The sequence below is a fragment of the Octodon degus genome, unplaced genomic scaffold (assembly GCF_000260255.1).
Source record: "Octodon degus isolate 3935 unplaced genomic scaffold, OctDeg1.0 scaffold00003, whole genome shotgun sequence".
Taxonomy (NCBI): domain Eukaryota; kingdom Metazoa; phylum Chordata; class Mammalia; order Rodentia; family Octodontidae; genus Octodon; species Octodon degus.
Window position 1 is genome coordinate 11,918,722 of NW_004524579.1, and position 14,012 is coordinate 11,932,733.

The 14,012-nt window shown below is 41.2% G+C and overlaps 1 protein-coding gene across 1 annotated transcript in view; it reads right to left on the reverse strand.

The window, feature by feature from the left end:
* Positions 1–14,012, reverse strand: part of CUNH18orf21 (chromosome unknown C18orf21 homolog) — a gene marked incomplete at its 5' end in the record, with an annotated part of 28,815 nt that overhangs the window by 2,974 nt on the left and 11,829 nt on the right. The window contains one exon of the mRNA XM_023713482.1: positions 12,046–12,101. Coding sequence (XP_023569250.1) covers positions 12,046–12,101 — 56 coding nt within the window. The remainder of the gene's footprint in view (positions 1–12,045; positions 12,102–14,012) is intronic.

Genomic DNA, 14,012 nt, shown 5'->3' on the forward strand with positions numbered 1-14,012 from the left:
CGCTTCCCTGGCAAGCATAAGGGCCTGAGTTCAATCCCCGGTTCTGCAAAAAAATAAAAAATAAAAAAAATAAATAAATAAATGGGATTTCCAGTCCAGCTTTTCTAAGGAGTCTCCATACTAATTTCCATAATGATTGCACCAGTCTACATTCCCACCAGCAGTGGAGAAGCGTTCCTTTATCCCCATAGCGTCTCCAACATTTGTTGTTGGGTAATTTCTTTATGATAGCCATTCTTTTTGGGGTAAGATGATATCTCAATGTTGTTTTAATTTGCATTTCACGAATGGCTAATGATGTGGAGCATTTTTTCATATATTTATTCACTTCTTTAATTTCATCCTCTGAGAAGTGTGTTCATCTCAGGTGCCCATTTATGGACTGGTTCTTTAAATTTTGGGGTTCTAGTATGTCTTTGTTTGTTTGTTTTTTGCAGAACCGGGGATTCTAGAGAGCAGACTTTTGTCTGAGTACTTATTTGTCATGATTTTTTCCAAATTTGTGGGTTGTCTTTTCACTTTGTTGGTAACTTATTTTGACGTGAAAAAACTTCTCAGTAACAGCAGGTCCCAGTTGTTAATTCTTTCAACTGTTTTCAAGCAATTTGATTTCTGTTCATGAACTCTTTGCCTACCCCTATGTCTTCAAGAGTTCTTCCTACTTTCTCTTCCAGATTTAGTGTCTCTGCTTTAATGTTTAGATCTTTACTCCATTTTTACTTTAGCTTAGTGTATGGTGATAGACCTGGGTCAAGTTTTAGTTTTCGGCATGTAGAGAGCCAGTTTTTCCAGCACCATTTGTTAAAGGGGCTATCTTTCTTCCAGTGAGTATGTTTGGCCCCTTTGTCAAAGATAAGGTGGCTGAGTGTGTTAACTGAGGATATTTGAATTGACAAACCTTTATTATGGCTGTTCTTTTTCCTAGTAGCATTTTGATTTATCTCTAAAATTTTTTCAAGTTTCACCGTTAAAGATACCACGGTGTTTGTTTCAAAATAATCCAGTCAGAAGGTAGGACAGGAATGGAGGGAGTACAGGTGAAACAAAGTTATCCACATGCTATGGTTTGTATCTAGTTGTTCCCCCAAAGTCTCATGCAGTTGTGGGGCAAATTTTTAGAGTTTCTGATTAATGTATGATCCATTTTTGGGATTATGAGTGTGAGTGCTTCTGGGATTATGGGTGTAAATGTTACTGGGATTATGGATATGAGTGCTACACCTGGCCTGGGGCAGAAAGACTGAATGCAACATAAGGGAGACAGGCTTGCTCTCTGCTACCATTGTTGCTGCTATAACTCCCATTTGCTCTTGTTTTCCACCACCATGAATTGCTGCCCTCTGCCATGTGCCACTCTGCCTTGACGTCAACTGAGTATCGACTGAAGCCCCCAGTAACTGTGAGCTAAATAAATGGTTCCTGAATCAGCCAAATAGCTCAACAGATAAAGCACCTGCAAGCAGGTGCAAGGGCTGGGAGTTCATTCCCTGGACATGCCGTGCCGTCCATTCCCTGGGGCACACTGAGACAGCAATTGAGAGTGGATGTGGTGGCCTGCGCCTGTAATCCCAGCTCTTGGCAGGCTGTAAACAGGTGGATCACTAGGAGTCTGATCTAGTGTTGAAACCCTGAACACTCTGTAGACTCTTCCCTAAAATACAAATAATAATAATAAAATAAAAAAAAGTTCCTTCCTTAATTTTGGGTGTCAAGTATTTTGTCCCAGTAACAAGAGAAAAGTAACTGAGACACCATATTCATACTTACTGAAGCTAAGAAATGGGATTATTATACCATTTTCACTTTTGTTTTTTTCATTACTGGGTATTGAACTCAGGACCTTGTACTTGCCAGGCAGGCGCTTATGCTGCTGAACTATAACCTAGGCCCCCTTTTTGTCTTTTTGAGACAGGGTCCCACTGGTCTCAAACTCACAATGGTCCTCTTGCCTCAGCCTCCAAGTGCTGAGATACTCTATTTTTGCACATTTGAAAATTTCCATGCTATAAAGCCGTTCTGAGGAACAAAATGAATGAAATTGAGAACAATACTACTCTACAGGCAGCACATGATTCATAATGTATATCTCACCGAGAAAATCCAAACAAGTGGCCATCTGTGAAGGATATCCAAGTAGCTGCACGTGTACCTGAATAGTTATCTATGCAGCCCCTCTATAGGCACTGGCCTCTGCTCCTTTATCTGCACTGCAAAGAGATGATCCTCTGTACCCCAGGCTCTTCTTGGGACCCCAAGTGCTTCCTACTGCCTTCTTGAGTCCATCAGACTCCACTGGACAAGTCCCACTCTAGGGCCTGGTCATGGCCCTGACAGTGCTGTTTCCCTTGACAGGCTTGGGCTAAGTTAGTGAGTTTTATGCCAAACTGAAGCAAACCCAGCTAACGTGGGCATCAGATAAGAGGGATTTGAGTCCATGTGATGACAGAATAACTTAGCAGAATTAGAGCCTTGATTTCCTCGGGATATAGGAGTTGGCAGTGAAGAAAGCACCAATGTTTTTCCAATTCATAAAATTATTAAAGAGTAAATTCTTTCTGCTTCTCCAAGGCCTTTCTTCCCACCCTCCCCTACCATTATCAATATTAGCTACAGCAATTCTCAACTCCTTTGAATTATTTTTTAATGTATTTGGTGCAGGGTCTCACTACACAACTCAGACTCACAGTGATCCTCCTGTTTTCAGCCTCCCCAGTGCTGGGATTACAGGCATGTGCCACCACACCCAGACTCAGTGGCCAGCTCAGCATGCCCAAGAGTGGGACTAGTGCAGCATATGGTGCTGGGAACTGAACCCCAGTCTCTGCGTTTGCCTAAGCAGGTACTTAGTCTGCTGAGCTATCTCATTGGCCCTTCAACTGCTTTGAATTTTGATATGCTCCCATTTATGTAATTAATTCATTCATCTAATGAGGTCCACTGGTGCAAATTTTTTTAACTCAAAATTAGTCAAAGATACTAATTCATTAAAGTGAATCTGAAAACCTGATCTTGCCTCCTGAAAGACAAAGGAGTGGTAACAGATGTTGGAGATTGTTATGGTTTGTGTCTAGGTGTCCCTCCAAAGCCTCATGCAGTCTTGGGGTGGCTTCTGGAGTTTGTGATTGGTTACTGTGGGTGTGGATGCTGCGCCTGCCCTAGGGCAGGTAATGTGCATTACAGTGTAAGGTGGGAAGAGAAGCTAGCTGCTTGAGCTGAAGCTACCCCTCCCTTGTGCTCTTGCTCTTTGCCACCACCTTGAAAGGTTGCTTTCTGCTATGTGCTGCTCTGTGTTGGACCCAGCTGAGTATGGACTGAAGCCTCCAGTAACTGTGAGCTAAATAAATCTTTCCTTCCTTCATTTTGAGTGTCACCCGAATTTGGTACCAGGAGTGGGGTCGTTGCTGTGGATAAACCTGACCATGTGGATTACAAGCTTTTGGGAATGGCTTATGAGAAGAGATAGGAAAGGTTCGGAGATGTCCTCTACTTGCGAAGCGCTGGAACAGCTTCGGCTGTTTTGTTTGGGAGATTCTGGTCAGAGCTCAGACCAGAAGACTGTCTGGAAACCATCCTGTAAAGACCAGGCTGGGGAGGTTTCTGCTGGGAAGGACTGCATTGCTTGTTGGACTCTGGATCATTTGTGTTTTGATTTGGCAGAAAAGTTGTCTGCATTTTGCTCGTGTCTGGAGAGTTTGCCTGAGAGTGAGTTTAAGCATGGTGGACTGATCAATCTAGCAAAAGATATTTCAAAGCAACCAAATATTGGAGCAGTGGCATGGTTGTTGCTGAGAGCTTTTAGCCAGATTTATGTTAAGAATGAAGAGCAAAGAGCCCAAAAGGATGATTTAAAATGTTGTGAGTTTGGCCAGAAAGGAAGCGCCAGGAAGGCTGTAGACTGTGAAGACAAAGCTGAGAGGATCTCCATTGCTAAGAAGGAACAGGAGAGTAGAAAAGATGTCCTGAGCACATCACAGGAGGTGGCAGGTTCTTGCCCTTTTCAGCCTCAGAATCACAAGGGTGAAGGACTTTCTTTTGAGGAGAAAGCTGCAGAGCCCCATGTTCCAGAATGGAGGCAGCGGCCACACTGGGTTCCAGAATGGAGGCGGTGGCTACACCAGATTACAGAATGGTGCCAACATAGAAAATTTGTTTCTTGGAATCAGAGTCAGAATGCTCAGCAATCCAGGCACTCAACTCTTACAGTCAAAAGAGAAGGAAGCTTGCTTACTGCTCCAGCTGGTGGCTTTGGGTGTAGGCACATGCAGAATGCAGGCATTCTGAGGTTCAAAACGCTTCCACCCAGATTTCAAAAGAAAGCCTGGGAGGCCAGGCAATGTGCCCCTGAGAGGGCAGTGTGTGAAGCTGTGAATGAGAAGCCTATCCAGTGGAAACCTCAGAAGTTTGAAAAAGCCAGGAATGTGGATGGTCTAAGAAAAGATGCAAAAAGGGAGCAAAGCAGGCCTGAGAGAAAAGCCAGAGGAGCTACCAGCAGAAGTGCCATATGGGTGGAGCCACGTAAGGCTTTTGGAGCTCACAGCTCATTACAGGGTGCTTTGGATGGTCCACAGGGAACTGCAGGACTTAACATTTGCCCTTCTGGACCTTGGACTTGTTTTGGTCCCAATTGTTTGTATCCTGCTGTGTATCCCTTTTGGAATGGCTTATCTTATGCCTGTGAATGTTGGAAGTGTTTAACTTTTCATTTGTAGGGAGGCTCAAAGCTAAGTGTTTGCCTTAGATCTTGGAGGCTTGGGACTTGGACTTTTCAGTGTTGCTGAAACTGGTAGGACTTTGGCAACTCTTATAGATGGACTAAAATGTCTTTTCCAAAAATGGTTGTGCATGAGTCTTTGGAGGAGCTTGATCTTGACAGCCGCACCACTTTGGAGGAGTTCTGATCTTCAGTGTGGAGCGCCAGTCTTCACAGTCAGCGCAGAAGGAAGAGAGAGGCTTGATAGACATCGCAGCTGCTGCTCCTCCTCTGCTCTTCATTGTTTTCTGCTGCATGAACTGCTGTCATTTGCCTTGGAGCCAGCAGAATATAGACCGAATCCTCCAGTAACTGTGAGCTAAATAAACCTTTCCTTCCTTCATTTTGAGTGTCGGATATTTGTCCCAGCAATGAGTAAAAAGTAACTAAGACAGAAATGAACATGGGGAACAGCGTGGGCATGGGGGCACAATGCTGGATCCTGGGCCACTGGCCTCCCTTGGGTTGTAGGGGCATGGTGTTGGCAGGTGGGTCTCTCGTCCCTTTTGTGTCTGACCCCCATGTTCCAGGCATGTGGGGAGTGAGTACACAAATACCTACAAACACATTCATAGTTCCATCTTTTTTTTCTTTTCAGATGATGTCTTGATTATTTTTCTCATTACTGAAACAAAATACCTGATTCCCACAAGGTTAAGGAGAAAAGTCTTATTTTGGCTCATAGTTTGTAGAGGTTTCAGTGCATATCTGGTTGTTCCCAAGGAGGGAAGCACGACAGAGAGGCATGGTGAGAGAAACAATTCATGCCTGGCAGACTGGAAGCAGAGATGGATCAACAGAGTAGGAGGGTATGTACTTCCAGGCCAAGCCTGGTGGTGACTGCGAGGAGGCAGATCTGAGCAGGACTTAGATTAACTGATCAGCTTTTCATGTTTACTTGTGAGTCTGTCCGAGGCCTAGGCTCCTTGTCCAGAGATGGGTGGTGGACTCACAGTAAGTGAACCTCTTGAGTCACTGGTCTCTTCTGAGGTCTGTAACGGTGGGTAAAGATGTGAAGGCTCAAAGGATAAAACAGTCACAGCCAAGGACACCTGGCTCCAACCTCAGCTAGATAAAGACTATGACCTTAGGCATCCCACTGGTGGATTCATTTAATACCTTACTTGGAGAAGTCTTTGAGTGGTTCTGCCCTTTTTGAGTATTCCCCTCCCTTGTTATGATAACTAAACAAACACAAGCCACCCAGAGAGGATCTTGCTCTTAGCTCTGAGAGAATCTCAGATTCTATGAGTATTTTGATCCTCCTGGAGCCCTAAAGTCATTCCATTTACCTTTTATTTAGCCTCAGCCATACACTCATTGGGTGATTGTACACCTGATCACTCTTCAGTAACTAAGGGATACTGTTAATCCAATAGATGCCCCTAGTGACCCTCCCTCCACCAGGCTTCACCTCCCAATATCACCCCCAGCTGTAAACAAACTGGGGAACTAATTCAGTATCATACGCTCATGCCCCAGTTCCCTTCCCAAAGCCCCAGAAATGAACATGTGAGGCTTTGGGGGAACAGCTAGATATGAGCCATAACAGATGGCTAAACAGAGGTATAGTCACACTAAATAAGCTTTGTTCATGGTTACAATGCCTTTCAGGAAAAGAAGAGAGTCCAAGTGAGCCAGCCAAATATTGAATTTATCATGTCTTCTTGCTGAACTGGAAAAACAACTCCTGACTGGGGTAAATTTAAAGTACAAAATTTCCAGAGAATGGAGAAGTGACATTGATGAGGGATAAAGAGCTAGCTTTATATTTTAGACAGAAAGTTAACTGGACTCCCACTGCAGATTTGGAACAGGGGAATGATGCAGAGAAAACTATTGTAAAAACTTGGACTCAAAAGCACATCCTAAGGGGCCGGGGAGATGGCTCAGTAGAATAAGCACCTGGCAAGTGCAAGGGCCTGAGTTCAAGCCCTGGTTCCACCAAAAAAAAAAAAAAAGTGCATCCTTCCAAGCAAGGTGCGGATACCTGTAATTCCAGTAGTCTTGGGGGCAAAAATAGGAAGATCTCAAATTAGAGCCTACCTGGACAACTTACAGAGACAATGCTTCAAATTTTAATTTCTTTTAAAAGGGCTTAAGACATAGATCATTGTAAAGGCCCTCGGTTCAGTTCCCAGCACTACAGAAAGAGAAATTGATACATAAATTCCCTCAAGGAGATGTGATGCACTAAGAGATCAGTAACAGGTGAACCAGGCAAGAAGACCAATATACAGAGCAAGGACTTCAGAAACATAAATTTTAATGAATCAAAGAGTGACTCATGAATCAGGCAGCCCTTCAAGCCAGAACATATTCAGAGAATTTTGAAAGTAGTACTTACAGTATTCACCATCGGCAGATAGTCTTGATAGACAGAAATGGAACCGAGTTTCAATTAATTACAACTCCATGTTTGCCTCACCTGAAGTTGGTCTGATCAGTTGGTCACCCATTACTGGCTTAGGCTCAGCTACAATGATTGGCTGTGAATGAGTAATTTGTTATAAAAATATACCTCTATGTAGGGGGTGGCAGCTCTCTCAATTGTGTTAATTTTATCTTAGCAAAAGAAGCTCAAGTTTAGCCTACCCACTCTTGTGAAGATATTGTCACTCCACTCCTTCCCCACCCTTGTTAAGATGTTGTCACTCCTTCACTCCTTCCCCATCCTTGTTAAGATGTTGTCACTCCTTCAATCCTTCCACTCTTGGTAAAATGTTTCAAGTGTTTAAGCAGTGACAAAACAGGGAACAAGGCCAGAAGTTCTTCTGCTCTGCAAGGATGGGGAAGTGCATTCACACACCAGCTGGGTATTTAAGATCTGTGACCCAGGAAGGGTCCAATGGCTGGCTTTATTAATAAAATGTTTTTTCCTAATTTTCAGTGTGATGTGGAAATAATTCTTACCACTTCAACAACACCTTTCACAATAGAATCCAAAAATTGAGATATGTAGGAATCAATCTAATGAAGAAAGTAAAAGACCTCTACATTGAAAACTACAGGACTCTGAAAAAGGAGATTGAAGAGGATATCAGAAAATGGGAAAATATCTCTTAGTTGTGGGTAGGAAGGGCCAATATAGTGAAAATGGATGGACTTCCACAAGTTTTATGCACATTTAATACAATTCCACTCAAAATTCTAATAGCATGTCTCACAGAATTATAGAAAATCCTAAAATTCACTTGGAATTAGAAGAGACTTAGGATAGAAAAGTCAATTTTTGCAACAAAGGCAAGGCAGGGGGCATCACAATCTGACTTGAAATTATATTAAAGCTACAGTGATAAAAAACAGTATGGAACTGGTAAAAAATACAAACTCAAAGATCAATGAAACAGATTAGAAGATGCAAAAACAACTCCAGACACACTCAGCTACCATGTCCTTAATAAATTTGCCAAACATTCGCTGGAAGAAAGACAGCCTCTTTAATAAATGGTGCTAGAAAAACTGGCTATGCACATGCCAAAGATTAAATTTGGGAGGCTGAGAAGATGGCTCAGTGGAATAAGCGTTTCCCTGGCAAGTGCAAGGAAATGGGGCGGGGCGGGACGGGGCGGGGCAAGACAGGAAGACAATTTTATTTCAAAGTATATAGTTCATGTCATATGAAATGAAGTATTCACTAGGTATTATTTTTTGCAGTTAACAGACTTTGAATGCATTAAAAGATCAGAAACAATGAAGAGATTAAATATTGCTGTCATGTTAGAAACTTTTATCATAAAAATTTACATGTTATTAAACATTATTTCATTTAAATATTCTGCTTCATTTTTTTTACTTTTCAACAAATAATACACTGCATATATTCTTCTTAGTGGTTAACTGCTGTACAATCTGCTTCATTTTTAAGTTGGACTTGGTTTCCATCTTTGCAGTATTACTCAGTGAAGATCATGGATTTTGACAGCATTCTGCAAGTATTTTGTAAATTTTTGATATTGGAACAGAAATCTCATTTGTCATTAAGTGTTGAAAGTATGTACAGTTACTTCTTGTATGCTGCTGAATAAAACTGATTTGCATTTCATGTCCTCAAAAAATCCTTCTGTAAATGTATATTTTCAGAATAAAATTGAAACATGAATTCAGTAACTATTTGCAGAAGTAATTTACATTTTTAAAGTCTTTCTAAAAGACTATCAAAAGATTTAAGTTAGGCAAAACAAAACAAAAAAATTAGTTTTAAACTCAACAGTATATTACCTTCGGTTGTTTTAATCCTGGAAAATAATGTGTCAAAGAAGTCTGCCAGTATTCATTAGGTTGGGTTTTTTGGTTTTTGGTTGTTTTTTTTTTTTTTTTTACAGTACCAGGGATTGAACTCTGGACCTTGCACTTGCCTGGGAGGCACTTATGCCACTGAGGTATATCCTGCCCCTCCCCCTTTTTAAAAAATCTTTATTTGGCACAGGGTGCACCACCACACCCGGTTAGCACAGCATGCCATACTGGGGATCAAACTGGGGTTCCTTACATTTGCTAGACAGGCACACAAACCCCAGGCTATCTCCCCAGCCACTTCATTAGGTCTTAACCCATGCCATGTCCTTTCAGAGGACAATGGCAAGTGCATGGCACACATTCTCATCTCATGGTAACTTTCTCATTTAAGAATAAAATCAGCACTTGAGGCTGTAAACCCCTCTTGATGAGATTTGAAGTAAGAGCTGAAAAACATTTCTGTGCTAAGTGAAGTGTGATGGATTGCTCACTCTGAAAGCTGATTTAGTGACCAGTAAGAGGTACATGTTTCTGAGAATGCCCATTGCAGAATTCCTCCTTAGCTTTTGAGCATGTTATGAGCCTAAGTTATCAGAAGCCAAATTATCAGGGACAGTGGTAGGCACTGTGGACACAGGGAAAGCCTGGCTCGGCTCATCATTGTTTTGGTACTTGTATTTATTAATATAGCAACAGCTGGTTAATCCTCGCACATCAATTTGTCATGCTCTAATGAAAATCTGCTTCAAACTTTCGAGTAAAGAAAGGCTTGAAGACAAAGTAGAATTCAGGGTATTAAATGAATTAAGTTTGGGGGCGGGGAGGTAGCTCAGTAGAATTAAACACTTGCTTGGCAAGCACAAGAGCCTGAGTTCAATCCCTGGTTCCACCAAAATAATAATAAATAAATAAATAAATAAATAAATAAAATGAATTAAGCTTTTAAAATTTTCTTTCTTGCTCAGTACTACTTGCAAGATTCACCATACATGGAGTTCCTGTCCATCCACTTTACTTTGCTTTTTGGGCTTTGTATTTTTTTTTTTTAGGGAAGGGTCTACAGTGTGTTCAGGGTCTCACTACTAAATCAGACTCGTAGCGATCCACCTGTTTACAGCCTCCCAAGAGCTGGGATTACAGGCGTATTTTTGTTTTTTGAAATAGGTTCTCACTATGTAGCCCAAGCTGCCCTTGAACTCATACCCATCCCCCTGCCTCAGCCTCTCAAGTGCTGGGATTATAGGTTTATGCCACTACACTTTTTTTTTTTTTTTGGCAGAACCAGGGATTGAACTCAGGCCCTTCCACTTGCCAGGGAAGTGCTTATTCTACTGAGCCATCTCCCTGGCCCCAGCCATTTTATTTTTAATAGACAAATAACCATATACACTTATTCTAGTACAGTATGATACATTTCCTTATATGCAAATATTATAGATTGAACAAATCAGGCTAAGTAACATATCTATCGCCTCAAATATTTATCATTTCCTTCTGTAACTTCAGTTGTTCTGGATCCATGTGTTAAGAGAGTTCATACAAGATTTCTCTCTGTGCCTGGCTTATTTCATTTAGCATAGTGTTCTCCAGGTTCATCCATGTTGTGGCAAATAGATGTTTCATTTTTAAAGACTGAATGTATTCTATTACGTATATATACCACAGTGAAAATAATTTCCATTTTCCACTTGATAGTTGTTTCTATGTCTTAGCTACTGTAAATTAAGACTGCAATGAAGGTGGCAGTGTAGACAACTCTGCAACACATGGACTTCAATTCCCTTGAGATATGTACCCAGAAAGTGGGACTGCTTATCATAATTATACTTTCAATTTTTAAAGAAACCTCTACATTGTTTTCTTAAATGGCTGTACTAATTTACCATACCACCAACAATGTATGAGAATCCCCCTTTTAAAGGGCTTTCTAGCCATGTGTGGTGGCGCATTCCTATCATCCCAGCACCTGGGGGGTGAGGCAGAATTGTTATGAGTTCAAGACTAGCCTGGGCTACAAAGTGAGCTCAAGGTCGGCCTGAAGTACACAGTGAGACCTTGTCTTAAAAAGACAAAAAAGAAGGGAGGGGAGACTTTCTCGAAGGCAGGTTTACCGTTTTTTAAACCAGTTCTTGATAGATGGCTAGATATGTTCCTTCTGGATAGCTGCTACCATGTTGGTTTTGTTGTTGTTGTTTTGGCAGTACCAGGGATTGAACTCAGGACCTTGCACTTGCCAAGCAATGCTTCTTCTACTGAGCCATTTCCCCAACCCTATGTTACATTTTGATTTAATTTCTTGGACTGGATGTAAGTCTTCATCAGAACAAACTAACACTTTAAGGTAAAATATTTCTATAAGAACAATATAAAGGTGTAAAAATACAAATTCCAGTATCTTACTGAATTATTTATACTCAAGAATGTTGGACTGGAAGTGAAGCTCAATGGTAGAGTGCTCGCTTCCCATGTGTGAGGCCCTGGGTTCCATACCCAGCACTGAAAAGAAAGCGCCTGATGTTTACTTTTGTATCCAAAATAGGAACACAATGGTACCTTGGTTTATGAGCTTGATTCTTTCCATGATTGTGGTTGCAGAGTTGGAGAAGAACTGCATCAAATTCATAGGTTAGGATCATTGGGGGTTTTGTTTTTTTTAGGACAGGGTCTACAGGGTCTTTCCTACTTATAGCCTCCCAAAAACTGGGATTACAGGCTTGGGCCACCATGCCCAGTCTCAACTGCAGTCTCAGTGTGCCTCAGGGGCAGGGCTGGCACAGCAGGTCAGGGGATCGACCACGCAGCCCCTAAGTCTGCCTAAGCAGGCACCTTAATCCACTGAGCCATCTGCCCAGCCAGGATCAATGTTGACCTCATGGAGAAATTTGATTCTGTTCTTGTCTAGCTAGTTAGTGACCAGAACAGTTGAGAAATCTGAGTTTGTGAACTGAGGCACCACTGTAATGCTTCCATTTTACTGACATAGTTACGCACATGATGGTGAGGAGACAATGCTGTTTTCTTGGCTCCTTTTCTGAGTTAGGACTAAAGCTACATACATATGAAGAAATCTTCATGAGTGAACACATCCTTCACATACAAGTTTTCAGTTCCCCTTTGAAAGTGACAAATAACAAAAAGTACTAAAAACTAAAGAGAAGCGCCTTTCATGTTTCAATCCACACAAGCACGCAGTAAAGTCAGTTACTCATTCTGACAGATTTTCCCCATAAGCACTGAAAGACACTAAGAAAAGCTTGTTCTTGTACTGTTTCCATTTATTCAAATAATAAATAAAACTTTAAGAAAAAAAATTACAGTAGTCTCATTTTCACAGTGAAGATAAGAAATTTCTAAAGTCCACCTTTGAATCCTTTTGGGATTCACTCTGACTAAGCAACATTTTCAGCTGTGAGAAGTGCTTCCTTCTTTTCTTCCCACTCTTTGAGGAGCAAATGGGTGTTGACTGGCCAGAGGTGGGGGTTCTGAAAAGAGGGGGGAAACACACACAAAAATACCCCTAAGTTATATTGACAAATAACAGATTTTTTTTTTTTTCTGTAATTGCTACCGGAATAATTTCCTAGTCTTTCATATTATCATTCTATATGGGCAATCACTCCCATTTTAAAAAAATCTCATGGAGGCTCTGTACAGGGAGGTACTTGGAGTGATCTGAGAAGCTTCACCATACTCAAAAGATTACCCTAAGGCAATGATGGCAAGCCTTTTAGAGACTATGCCACTTTGCAATAATCTAACACTCCAATTAAACCTGATTACTGAGGCTTTAGTTTACAAAAAATAATTCATATAGTAACCAAACACAGTAACATGTAGGGCATAGGTTCGCCACCACTGGCCTAAACAAAGGTAGAATGTTATTAGGTTCAAATTTTCTTTGAGCCTGCTATCAAGATTCATGACAGTTCTAAGCAACAACTTTAAAAACAATGCTTCTTCACAGTTCAAGACCACTTTACTTTTTCAAGGAACAGGATTTCAACTTATGCATGCAGGTACCATTCTGTTGTACCTTTTCCACTAGTATGTGAGCTCCTCAGGGCTGATACTATACTACTAATTGTACATCCCAGGGCCATTTAACCATATCAAGCATGTCAGAGGCGCTCTAGAACATCCACTGAATGCATGATCCTCCATTTATTCCTGGTGTTATTTCCTTCCCTATAGCTGCATCTTTTCCTTCTCAACCCTTCTGTGGGCTCATGAAGCTCGTCTCTCTTCTTTAAGCTGGTGTCAGACAGAAAACATGTCTGCACCATAAACACGCAGGATCTTTCCCATTCCCACACATATTGAGCAACATTACATGCTGTTATCCATGGGGCACTGGTTCTGGGACCACCTCACACATGGCAAAATCTACGGGTACTTAAGTCCCCTCTCTAGAATGTAAAGTATTCACAACTCTGCAGTTTAGTTCATTTCTACACTACTTGTAGTATCCAATACAATATATATGCTCTATACTTGCTATACTATATTGGTTAGGGGATACTGACAAGAAAAAATGCTTGCTCATCTTCAGTAGAGACAGGCTTTATTTTTCTAAATATTTTGATCTAGGATTGGCTAATCTGCAGATGGAGAACCTATGCAGGGCTGACAATAGCTTAGTCTGAAGGCAACCAAGTTGATGTAAATAAGCTAAACTTTCTTTTACTACATATATCCAAAAAGGAAAATTTTCTATATTGAATTTTTATATGAAAAGTTGAAATAAAATTAAGAATGTAGACAAAGTTACACTTCAACTTTTCCCTTGTAACGAAATGTTCCAAAACTTCTTTCAGGGTTTCTATAGAATTAAATTTACTGGCTACGATAGTGACTAAAATATTGAGTAAGAATTACTACATAAATAAAATTAAAAAAAAAAAAGGGGGGGCTGGTGAGATGGCTCAGTGGTCTAAAGCACCTACTTAGAGCAAGCTTAGCAAAGCACAGGGACCGCGGTTCAATCCCCCAGCACCACATGCCAGCCAGCCCCGCCCCCTGGTGG